Source organism: Taurulus bubalis (assembly GCF_910589615.1).
Source record: "Taurulus bubalis genome assembly, chromosome: 18".
In the NCBI taxonomy this organism is placed as follows: Eukaryota; Metazoa; Chordata; class Actinopteri; order Perciformes; family Cottidae; genus Taurulus; species Taurulus bubalis.
In genome coordinates this window covers 9,572,405-9,585,217 of record NC_136606.1, presented here as the reverse complement: position 1 = coordinate 9,585,217, position 12,813 = coordinate 9,572,405, and the positions used below count along the sequence as shown (strand labels likewise).

At 38.8% G+C, this 12,813-nt stretch overlaps 1 protein-coding gene across 1 annotated transcript in view; it reads left to right on the top strand.

The window, feature by feature from the left end:
- The window catches only part of vipr1b (vasoactive intestinal peptide receptor 1b), a gene marked incomplete at both ends in the record, with an annotated part of 32,465 nt that extends 31,275 nt beyond the window's left edge, over nucleotides 1-1,190 (top strand). The window contains one exon of the mRNA XM_079234662.1: nucleotides 999-1,190. Within this exon, the coding sequence (XP_079090788.1) occupies nucleotides 999-1,190 (192 nt within the window). The remainder of the gene's footprint in view (nucleotides 1-998) is intronic.
- Between the last annotated feature and the right edge of the window lie 11,623 nt (nucleotides 1,191-12,813).

The window sequence follows — 12,813 nt, the reverse complement described above, 5'->3', positions numbered from 1 at the left end:
CCCACAGTGATGTAAACACTTATTGTATAAACACACTGTTTAAAGATTTCCATGCAGAGATAGCAAAGTGTTGATTCTCAGAAAATGTAGTTCATTTGTAGTTTTTCTGCGGCTCCCTCTGGGCACCACTTACATTTACAAACAGTCCTGAAAGGTGCATGGAGCTGTTAATGTGAGTCACCAGCACTGGCTCCCTTGGACCTCCTCGCAGCATATTTTCTGCACTCTGCCTGCAGGATGGGAGGGTTGTAAAGCCCAGCCTTCTTGACAGCAAGCTATTCGGTAATGTCTGCAGAGGCTCTCTGTTAGATATTTTCTCAGTGCTGAGCCAGATTGAATCACAGTGATGGTTTGGATGGCAAGGCTTGAAACTATGCTGTCTGAATTTTAATCTTTGTCCTTTTCTAAAGCTGTGGCAGTATCGTGTTTATGAATTAATGGAGCCTCTAAAATGGTATACAGTCCAATAATTCCAACTTTCATGAAGCTTATAATGTTCAGTGTTGTTTTCTAACCCTGTAAAACAGAAAAGTAAGTCTTGTTTGGAGCTGTGTTCTACCAGTTATTTCATGTAACTGGTACAAATGCAGTAATCATGTATTGCATGTGAGTGTTGCTCATTTTGTGATATGAGCAAGAGCTAAAGCTATATTTGTTGTTATTGTAGGCAACTCCAGATGTAATACTATAGTAGATCTCACAGCAATTCAACTCCCAAAATATATTTTCAGTTGATTCGCCACAACATAATGCCGTATCAGAATTGGGTTGGTGGGCTACACAAGAGGAATTGTCTGCGGTGTTTACGGTTTTCATGCATTTCATACATGTGCCAATGTTGACGTGAAAAACACGCACATTTTCATCGCTGTTTTTGAGAGCATTTATTTTGAAAGAGTTTCAGTTTCATTTGTGTGATGCTCATCCAAAATCGCCATCTTTACATGGTGGAGGGTTTTGTGTGCCCATTAACGTATTATTGTTCTAATACATTGTAGGTCCAAGGAGAGATCAAGAGGAAGTGGCGAAGGTGGCACCTGCAGAGATACATGGGCTCGGACACCAAATACCAACATCCGTCTATTGGCAACAGCAACAACTTCAGCACCCAGATCACCATGTTGACACGATGCAGCCCAAAAACACGCCGGGCCTCATCCTCCTGTAACGACGACCTATCTAGCATATGACTCGCACAAACAGTGATACAGACATACATGCTGTACAAAATACCCTCATGCCAACCATTAGGCAGACAAATAAATACACACTGCCTCATTAGCACATACACTCTTGGATGATGTGTTGCTTGAGTGACGTGGTCATGGGAAAGTGATGAGAAGAAAATATTGTGGCAGCTTCAAAGCAGCTTTTAATCTCCACGCATCTTGAAAAGACTGGGTATAAGCGATAAATATACAGGCACATTGCTTCACAAGCACAGCTTTTGCACATTTGAATGATAACCATTCACTTGTTTATATTTCGAGATTCAGTGCACATATACAGATGAATTTGTGGGTCAAATCAGTATGGGTCATTTGGTCAATTGTTATTAAGTTCATGTTGCTCAGACACAAGGCAATGCTAAATGTCACAGATTAATGGGGTTAGGTGAGGGAATCCAATTGTGAGCTGCACCAGCATCCTGCAATCTGATGTAATTACACGCTGATTAAAAAATACTTAGTGGATTCCTACCGCAACAAATGAACAAGGCGGGTGCGAAGACACAGCCATTAGGAGAAGAGGAGCTGACTTGTTTAAAGGAAAACTCGTTGTTAATGGGTGCATCACAGACGGTGTTTTTGAATGTAAGTATACTTAGTGATTGAAATATGTTTGAAGTATATTTTTAGGCAACCAAAAAGAGTAAAACAGTGTGCAACATGTTTGCATTCCTCACTGTGTAGGAAGACAGAAAAAGAAAAAAGTGTCTGATAACCAGTTTGAATTTTTTTTTTATCCATAAATGGCAAACAAATGAGGTTTCAGACTGGGTGACCAGTGTGATGCTGATTCCCAGTGATGGGTTCGGAGTATAAATGCCCTTCTCTGCACTATCTGAGACTATCTCTGAGACTGATTGTCCTTTGCCTTCCCTTTCATCAGTACAGTCCTCCCTTTTGTTTTTGTGTGATTCTGAGCCTGTGTATTATGGTCGTTTTCTGTTGGGGCACTATGGCAGCGTCGTGCCAATCACTGACGAGTGCCTGTTTCAGTGTTTTGAAGTGACACTTTCAATCACATCTTCACTGGCTGTCGGCTGCTCTGGAGAGTAAATGCCTTTTAAAAAGGTGCAATGTGTAATATATTGCCAGAATTTGAGTTGAAAATATAAAAAAAATATGCCAACATTATCAAGAGACTGTGAGGATGTTAGAGTGTTGACATCATGTTAAAGAGGTCAATGCATTGTGTTGCAGAGATATCTACTGAAATGAGTCCGTCCTATCTTGTAATACTTGTATCTCGAGAGGCCAGTCTGCCCTCAGTCCAATATGAGAGAATAAAGAAGTGGAGCTGCCCCGGGGGCTTATTAATGATACATCCATGATATGCTTGCGTTTTATAGTTTATTTATTGGATCAAAGTCAAAGTGCCGAGAGGCTGCTTTGCAGTGAGTACAACGTGTGACGGCTCCAGAGGATGGACGTAGCTTCAGTAAGCACCCCAGCACCAGGGCTCTAACTCTCCACCTGATCAGCAAACTTTCTGTTGCTGCTTCTACACAGCTTCTACACAGCTTACACACAGCTTCTACACAACTGCTACACAGCTTCTACACAGAGTACACACAGCTTCTACACAGCTGCTACACAACTGCTACACAGCTTCTACACAACTGCTACACAGCTTCGACCCAGCGGGCCCACCGGGGCCCTCTCCTCCCCGGCCCTGGGGTTTCTGCAGGGCAAATCTGAGCAGCCACATCCCGCTAAGTGACGCTCGTGCCTCTGGAGCCGCTGCACGCTCGCCTCCTGGCGAAGACGGAAAAAAAACGCGAGTTGTTCCTTTGTCTCTGTCACTCAGACCCGAGCAATAATCAAACCATCAAAACGTAACACTACGGGCCATGATTAGTGTCACAGTAAACACACAGATGGCGTAAATGTAAAATATAGGGCAACACCATATGTGAAGATTATAAGATAGCAGTGTTATTTTTACCGGTTCTCAAAGGAGTATCAGCAGTTTGGTTGAACTTCATGTATTCTTGCCCTGCGGTAGTTTTTATACAACTGACGATTGTAAATTTAGATTGTATGGACCCAATATTTAAGGTGAAATGCTGCCCTCTATTTCTTTGGAGCAAGTGGCTCAGTATTACACATTGCACCTTTAAGCAATTCAGTTCATGAATGTTTACATTTTCTCTACAGTAGTCATTTAACATTGTACAGATACAAGGAATTACTATGGATTGTTGTGCCATATCATGTATCAGTAATGTGACTGTATTTGATGTTTGTTCATTTGTTGTTTATGTAGCCATCCATGGCTCAATGCTTAGCATAACAGCTAAATAGAAGAAACTGCATCACACTTAAAATCAGTCCTCCGACTTGTACAGAGTCTTGGTGGTGCTTTGGTAGATTCTCCTTTTTGAAAAATATTTCCTGAACTCTCCATTGACTTGTCAGGTTGAAACTGTGGAGGAGTTTGAACCTGACATGTCAGTAGAGACTATTGAAGCTGATATGTAAAGCAAAGCCAGGTGACAAGGATGACTGGTCCTGTCACAACAATGCTGTCATTGGGCTTTTCAGATTACAAGGTCACTTGACAAGGTCACTTAAATGTTCATGCAAAAGGGAACATACAGAAGATCCAGCTTTATGGAGGAAAATAACATAATCTCAACCTGATGCTGATTTAATGGGTCAGTGTAATTAACACATGCTAATATTGATCTTTGATATGATTTACAGCATAGGGCTCTGTATATGGGATGCTTTTCTGGGGGAAAGCATAAAGGAATAGTACAGTACAACAGTTTGGGAAATATTCACTTTCTGGTCAACAGTTGAGAAGATTTATATCACTCTCATATAGGAATGGTATCAATCGTCTCATCTAATTCCTGTTTCCCAAAATGTCAAACTATTCTCTTAAATACTCATTCTCCTACATTGTTTGGTGCCGGGCTTTGGTAGTCAGTAAATTTAATTTAGTAAATATACCTCTTATAATGGTGAATGTAAATAGATTTGTAGGCCAACAAACCAAAGAAACGATCCAAGAATACAGTGTTATCAAATTATTCACAGCTGTTTCTAAATATTATCTTTTTGTGTTTAGGTGACCTGGTCGTTGTGTATCAGTGAGCAAATATGAAGTGATATTGAATCAACAATCATTCTAATGTGTAGCTACTTCCAGTTAGTATTCAGTGCTGAAGCATGTTAAGTACAGATTTATTTACAAACTGGATATTGTGTTGTTTAAGATTTGATAGTTGATTTGTTAGTGCAATGTGTGTAACACTAGTGCAATGCATATACCATTGTGAAGCTACAAATGTACTGTAAGTATGTATTAGCTTAACTTGACATGTCGATAGACATAAGGCCACTTAGTTTCTAAACAAGAGTTGTTTTAATTAATTTTGTACATTGCATGTTAAGACTTGTCTTGGCAGGAAATGTAATTTACCAAACAATTTTACCACTGTTCCACTCAAACTGTATGAAATGAATTATTTAGAAATATACAAGCTAGTGAAAATTATTATCGTACGGAGATTATGTGAAACCTCACAACATACTTTGCTTCAACATTGTTTTAAAAGATACGTAATTCAGAGCAAATCTATGATTGAGCAATTGCCTCTACACGGCTCTCAACATGGCCGAGCCGTCAGCGAGCAGTTTACGGGGCTCAATGAGCGAACAATGCAAACAGACAGAGCAGTTGCAGGAGGGTGGACACGACTACTCAATCTAAATTATCTCATTAGTTGTAATATCCTCATCGACTAACAGTGTCGCCTAATTGAAACTTATTTATAAATGCTCTCTAATACGTGACAAGGGCGTAGCCTACAGTTGGTTCCTTTTTTTTATATATAATTTTACTCCCAGAGAGGCTCAAAAGGGAAGTTGTTCATTCAAATATGCTAAATAATCCCTAGAAAAAATAATATTCAGGCATTTTTCATTAAAATAGTCATATTTTATACAGCTCTCTGAAGATGACTTGATCAAATGCCCATGCCTTCAGCAGGCAAGCAGACAGCTTGATGTTCCAGCTGATATAAATGGTCAGGAAGCAGCACATTGCGTTCTTTAGGAAACAATGGGTTTTAACAGACAGCTCAAAGTGTTCGAGTCACTCCCTCCAGCTCACAGAGAGGAATTATCCCGGCAGTGAATTACTGTACTTTTTCACTTCATTGTGGTCACGGTGCCCTTACAAGGAAAAAGTGTCTCAACACCTTGTTATACATTTTAAGGGCTTCAGATCTCAGCTCAATAAAGCCAGTATAACCTTTGTGACATCACTTACATAAATCCAGTGAGAAAACAATGGTGGAAAGTAAATAGTACATTTACGTTACTTGTACTTCTTTTGAGTATTTTGTGCTACTTAATATTTTAACTCCACTACATTTCAGAGGGACACAGTTTACTACACTTTACTCCACTTACACTTAAAAATGGTTGCATAGTACCTCTTACTTAACGTATTTCAATGTTGCATTTAAAACTTGAAATAAATCATTACAATTATGATTGCTATAGTGATTGAAATTACCTGCACTTTGACTTGCTACAAAACTATTGAAACTTCAGTGCTTCAATAATATAAGGGCATAATCTGACATGGAAAACAAACATACTGAAATACCACTGAAATTCAAAAACACAAGATTGGACTAAATCTACAGTAAAACAGACCAAATATTCAGCTAAAAGATCAGAATATGTAATCTGTAGGTCAAACGCTTCAGTTTTTTAAATTAAATATACTTCTATTAAATAATCAAACTTAATGATCACTTTTATTTTAGAATGCAGGACTTTCACTCAGTACTTCTTCAGCCACTAGGTAAAAGGATCTGAATCATTCTTCCTGTCATAAATCAAAGCAACTTTTGCTCCAGTTCCTCCCAATGCCAGTTGATCTTCAGTTAGGCTACAACATTTGACAAGAACAACTTGCCCGCTGAGTTTGCTTTGGTGTAATGAAACTCCAGCTATTTGAGTTAATCCGTCTGTTGTCCCTCAGGTTTATTGTTCACTCACTGCCTTTGAGCACAGCGGGCCTCTTGCTGTGCGGAGCACCATGAAGAAGAGCGAATTCAGCCAGGGCTGGATGCTATGTGCCGTAAAAAGATTAACAAACACACCATGCCATGCCCGGTTTCACAGAGGAGTAGCTCTGGCGTCTAATGTTTCATTAGCTCTCTCCATGAAGTGGAAATGAGCATGCCCATAATACCATTAATTATTAGTAACTGTAATGGATGTGAATAAAGGGATTTGCAGGGTTGAAAGTTGGTGCATGAAATATTAACAAGATGCAGTGCATTCAAAACAACAACCCTGAGGTCCATGTGTTGAATAAAAAAGGTGCTCTATTGTTGTTTATGATGCATTTTTTTCTAGATTGATAAACTCTTGAGTATACCAGTTAGCTTAAAATGATAGTCTATGTTTTAAAGTGACTTTCTGTCAGAGTTAATAAAACAGGCAGTGGGCTGCTGGAGACAGGAGAGAAGGTTAAGGAAGTTATTTTCAGACTCCCAGTGGCTCTTAAAATGTGAGACAGGTGTCTTGCCTTTAGGTATCTTCCAATATTCATGACACTATAGTTAAATATTCATGTTACAAATAAAGCAAAGTTTGTAAAAGACCAGCGATTGAGCAAACACGTTAGCTCTGTCCAAATGGCTAAGAGGCTGCTTTGATTAACTCTGACTGCTGATTCAAAGAGAAGCCGTCTGATCTGATCTCATCTGATCTCATCTGATCTCATCTGTGGCTGTGAGTCATGCTGATGAGCATCAAAGGCCACTTCTCAGAGGCAGAGCTGGAGGAATAAACCACTGTATATCAATGATTCTTTTGAATGAACTCTGTAGTCAAGATTTGTGGCTCCAACAGTCACAGTGACTACTTGAAAGAATGGTGGCAAAAGCTTGACTTTCTTCTCTTTCACACAGAGAGAGGATGTCTTACTGCAGCTTTGACCTTCTCGTTTGTAAGAACACATCGTACCTTGAACTTGCCAACCAATGCCAGCTGGTATGAAAGCACAAGATGCTTCTGACTGACCCATTAGAGCCATCCCTTATGGACATATAGTACAGTAGCAAAATGGGGGTACTGCTAGAAATATGAGTTCAATGTAACAAAATAGCATTACACGTACAGAGAATATACATCTGGTCTCAAAGTGTACATTCATGGTCCAAGCTTTACATCTTGAGAAGTTAGCGACGACAAAAAATCCTGAATGTAGTGCTGCAGGATCATCATTTTGTAAGCCAATCCAGAAATTGGTGGCTACACTTAAAAAAAGAGGTGTATTTCCTGATATATTTGATGTCGTAGAACCAAAAATTAGACCTTATTTCCGGCGTCTAACCAAAAACCCTATTGACTTTGAGACGAGGCGACCTGAAGTACAAAAAGGTAAATTCCTTTTCAGGCTTTAGGACAGCTCAGGCCATCTGTAATCACATTAGTTTTATTGTAATTTAACATGTGACATTAAAGCTGCAATAATTAATATTTTGGTATGAACAAATGGCCAAAGGACTACATGTAAAGTAAAAGGGGCCTCCGGTAGCGACTAAACCACAGAGAATGTTTACCAACCTTAGTTTCCCTCAACTCTACACAGCGTTTTAGAGCCTTTCAGCTCATTGTTTGTGTTTTTTAAGGCCCACAGCGTTACTGTTTTGGTTCAGTGGAACATTTAGCAGCTGAAGAGAGAGAGAGAGAGATTTCCCTCAGGAGTTGGGAGCGACATTTGGACTTATATTCATTATTCAGGTGGATACAAGATCAACTACAAATGATTGCTAATGTTGCACCAAGTCTGCTGGATGTGTACATAAGCCACTGTTTGCAAACATATCCACCCATAACAAATAAATGGTGCCTATGTTTTCAGTTTGTTTTAGCTTGTTCTGCCACCACTGGAACAAAAAATAATTTATTAATGAATAAATGAACGGCTTTAAAGAGGTGTGAATTTTTCCGTCAGTTCACTCACTATGGTGCATTGTTGCCACTCTTTAATCTTGATTTGTAAGGTTCACTCAGTCATGATTAATACACTATACAATCATTACGAAGCCATTCTTCTAACACATTCAGTATGTAAACGGATCCGTCACTGCCAACACTATGGAAGAAAATGTTAGAAAGCTACTCTCTATGATTCATGTTTAGCCGAGGTGTAAACAAGCTTGGGAAATGGTTCCACACATTTGTACAATGACAGGATGCTTGATCTCACTTTTGACATAAATACATAATTCAGTTTGGGGGGAAAATGACTCATGAAGTATTTAAAGCATGCCATCTCGTCTGGGTGAAGTGATTGCATTGTATTTACGTCTGGGCTAAGAGAGTTATCGCATGAGGTCTGGTGGTGTGTTTGAACAGAAGCAACTGGGCCTGTGCTGTGTAAGGAAGAGGCTTTATACAGTATATGTGTCCATTTAATGTGTCACAAGTAATATAATATAAGACTCTGTAATAGTGTATATACCAAATAAAGTATTTTTGAGTATGATGAAATGATGTTGAACAGACTTGTGAAAATAACCTTGACTTTGCTTTAATTTTGGTTAAGTTCGTACTCTTCTTCTCAAACAAAGACAAACAGATTTTAAAAAGTATTGTATCTGTCACGACGAGTTTGAGAGGCAGAGACTCAGGAGCAGAGGAAACAGACAGGAGGCCAGGTGGAGGGCGAAATCAAAAAGGTCACAAACAAAGATAAAGACTTGTACGGGAAAACTACAACTAGAGCTGGAACGAGAAGTACGTACATACATGGGAGACAAAGAAGATAATCCTGCAACTGACCAGGGAAAGGCACAGACTAAATACACAGGGGAAGACAGCTAACGAGGCACAGGTGGAAACAATGAGGGGCTTTACAACAGGTGAAGGGAATAACTAATCAGGAAACACTGGGAAGACACACACAGAATACACAGGGTGGAACGGTATTATATTGTAGCATAACGCCCATGTATATTTGATAAAACACAAAGATTTAACATCGTCAAAATCAAAAACCAACAATCAGTTCACTTTATAAGGTTTGATTGTCAGTGATGTGAAAGAAGGATAAAGTATTAATCCTTTTTCAGCTCCAGATTAGTTACTAAATGGACAATGACGTTTGTAAGGAGAATGTTTTCTCAACAACTAACAGAGGAAATCAGATTAATATCCTTTTATATTATTGACAACAGCTACTAAATGGACGTTGTGGTGAAATTGTGCTGTTTCCAATGTGATCAAAGAAATTTGAACCTCAGCTTTATCATATTAGGTGCATCTCTTTGGATCAATTATTCTGACAACTCGAGTGGCAGGAAATTAATTTGCCATGAAGAAACTTGATAGATGGCTCAAGAAAGTAGACTCTTGCAAGTAAAGCTGGTTGGGTTTCTGATTTCATGCATTGCTTGAGTCGAGCCAGTGAGCAGGGAATGTTCAAAGCCTCTGGGCTTATGAATTGTTGAACATCCTAATAAGCAAGACATGCTGTATAGCCTTTAGTTCCTGAGTACCAGACGGGAATCAACACAACACAGCTGATGTGGTGTGAATGTAAAGGCTCAGCCATTACTTCTGCAACATTTAAGAAAGCGCACACACTCTAAACATTAGAAGAATACAGAACTGCAAAGGTTTCCGGATTAAAAAAAAATCCATATTTATAATTAAATTTCTTTGAAGCTGCTATAATAATTGTTCTTATATACATATTAACCATGGTTCATCTTATAACATACAAGAGGGGTCTTACAAATCATCACACAACTCAGTGTTGGCTATTTAGTGTGTTTTAACTTGTTGTTTTGACTTTACGTCCCACAGCGCTAACGTTTTGGTTCAGTCTCTCTGCTCACAGTGGGGTTGTACTAAAAACCTCATAGTGAGCTACCCAGCAGCAGGTAGCAAGCAGCTGGTGAGCATTGTGGAGTTAAAGAGTGAGATATCTCCCTCGGGTTGAGAGAAAAGCAGAGTTAAAAGGGAGTGAATATATGACTGACATTTGCCATAAATACAACTCCAAATGTTGCTTTGCATGTGCTGCCTGTGGAAACCACTCTTTTGTTTGCCATATAAACAATGGTGATATCTCTGCTGCATTTACAGCTGGTTTCCCCGAAATGGCCAAACAATTACTTGAGCCTTAAATGTTATCTGTCTGACCGCCCAGATAAATCATAAATATGAACCACCTGCTGTTGAAGCAGAGGGAGGACATTTAACTCCCCTATTTTGATATTGGAGACCTCCACCGGGAAATTAGAGATGAATAATGTGTTTGAAATTAATGGATATTATATATGGCATATGGGCACTCAACCTGAGACATAAATTAAATAGGCTAGAAAAGAGAAGGTGCCAGAGTGACTCACCTTGATTAAATCTACCAGGCCTCAAAATAATTTCAAACAGTTATTGGAGCTCCCCAAAAGACCCCCATTTCACCGTTCCATTACTTTCAACCATTTATCTATTACTTCAAGTGTTTACCCATAACTAGCCACCATCTTAGGCGAATGTAGCCGGCAATTTCAACCATTTATCATCACGATTAGATACATATTTTATTTATTTTAACATTTCAACTGCTTTCTATTTCACTTATTTAACGTTAGCTAATGATCTAAACTGTTTGTCCATTATTGGTAGCTATCTATTTTAACCATTGCTTACTTGTGAACCAGCTGTCAGGAACTCTCATTCGCAATTCCTAGTGTTCAAGTGTCACAGCCAATCATTATATTTGTATTATTATTAAATTATAATTAATATTTTTGATTTAGTACCACTACTCCACAGTCTTAATCAAACAGGGTGCCCAAGGCAGCTGTTGTCAAATGTTGCCTGACATGGATGCAGATTTAATGCTTGTCAGCAACTGCCAGTCAGTGACAACAAACAGCACAGAGACAGGAAATAGCCCAGTAAGAGAATGTGTGCAATAACCATCATATTTAAGAAACATTTGACTATTTCAACACAATGGAAATAGAATCAGGTAGCAAACAGTGTATTAAATCATCTGAAAGTCGTTTGCTGTGTGTTCTGTTATGACTCCGAGCTGATACGGCAAACATTAAACACCAGCGCTGCTGCTCTGTGGATATGTGGGAGCAGAGGAGGCAGTTGTCTTTGAGCCAGAGAAATGTGAGCCATAAACATTTCAGCAGGACCACCCAGGCTGTTAATCCTATTTGCTAAGGAAGAGAGCGCAGAATCTCAACCCCAGGAGCTGTTGCCAATTAGGACGGAAGATGTTCATCCCTGCAAATGAGGGTCACAGAAGCTGATAATTCAGATGTAGCAGGAGTGATGGCACATGTATGATGGCATTGAGACCACAGAAGAACATGTTATTTTTGTTTCTAGGTTGCAACTTTAAATGTCCATCCTAAATATGCATGGCAATGCTGACAAACACTCTGCATGCTTAATTGCTAATGAGACAACTATCAATGCCTTCTAAAATAAAACATGTCAATATGGGAGTCACATATTTATGGAAGGGTTTTACTGGTGTCTCCAGAGGTCAATCTATATCTCAGTATAAAACCTACTCTAATGATGTGAGGAGGATTAAAACTGATTATCTCGATAACAACATTCAGATTTATTGGCTCCAAGCAGTGAGGTCTAGAGCCAATGTTATAACTTTAAAAAGTCCTGGATAAAAAAACTAAACAGACATCAATTACTTTCTTTTAATTTTACTGAAACTGAGTTTTTCTCCATCACCCTCGAAGTTATATCCTCTACTATAAACTGACTTGACAGAACACGTCGGAGACCACCATTTCACACCAAAAGATGTCTTCTTCATTGTGACTTTTATCAAAGCCCAAGCCTTGTTTTGATGCGCAGGATATTTACCTTTTTAAGATATCAGAGAACGTTTGGCACTCAATTTCCCAAGCCTTCTCTAACGGCCATCTGTTTGTTGTGCAATTCGCCAACATAAACTGTTTAAGGGTCCAGATAACTTTAAACAAACACACAGACCTTATAGTCTATTCACAATGTGGTTTAAAGTATGAATAATTGATGTCACTGCTCCAGCTGTTTAAACCACATTCATCCATAAGATTTGCTTCATCTGAAGCCTCATGTTAATTTGGACTGAGGCTGTAGCAGCATTTTTATTGATAAATATCATCAACTAATAAAATAAAACTAACTGAGCAAATCTCTTTGCTGACACGACCATGATTGAAGATCAGTAAATTGTGAAAGGGCTCCATCTGGTGTAATATTGGAAGATTACATCAATATATTTACATTGGATGTTCAATGTGTCCTGTAATTGGGTTAAATTGCACTTCTATTTATAGATTTCCTCTATCCCTATTCTGCTTTGCTTAAAAGTCTTCTTATCTGGATGTGACAGACACACTTTTAAAAGTAAAAATAGCCTAATAATAACAACACCTTTATGTTGACTGAACACTGCTGTACATGGAGGTAATCATCATTTCTTAGACACACAAATCAGATCAACAAATGGAAAAAAGACACTATTTATTAACAAAATGTCAGTTTTACCACATCAGAAAATAATAAAGCCCTG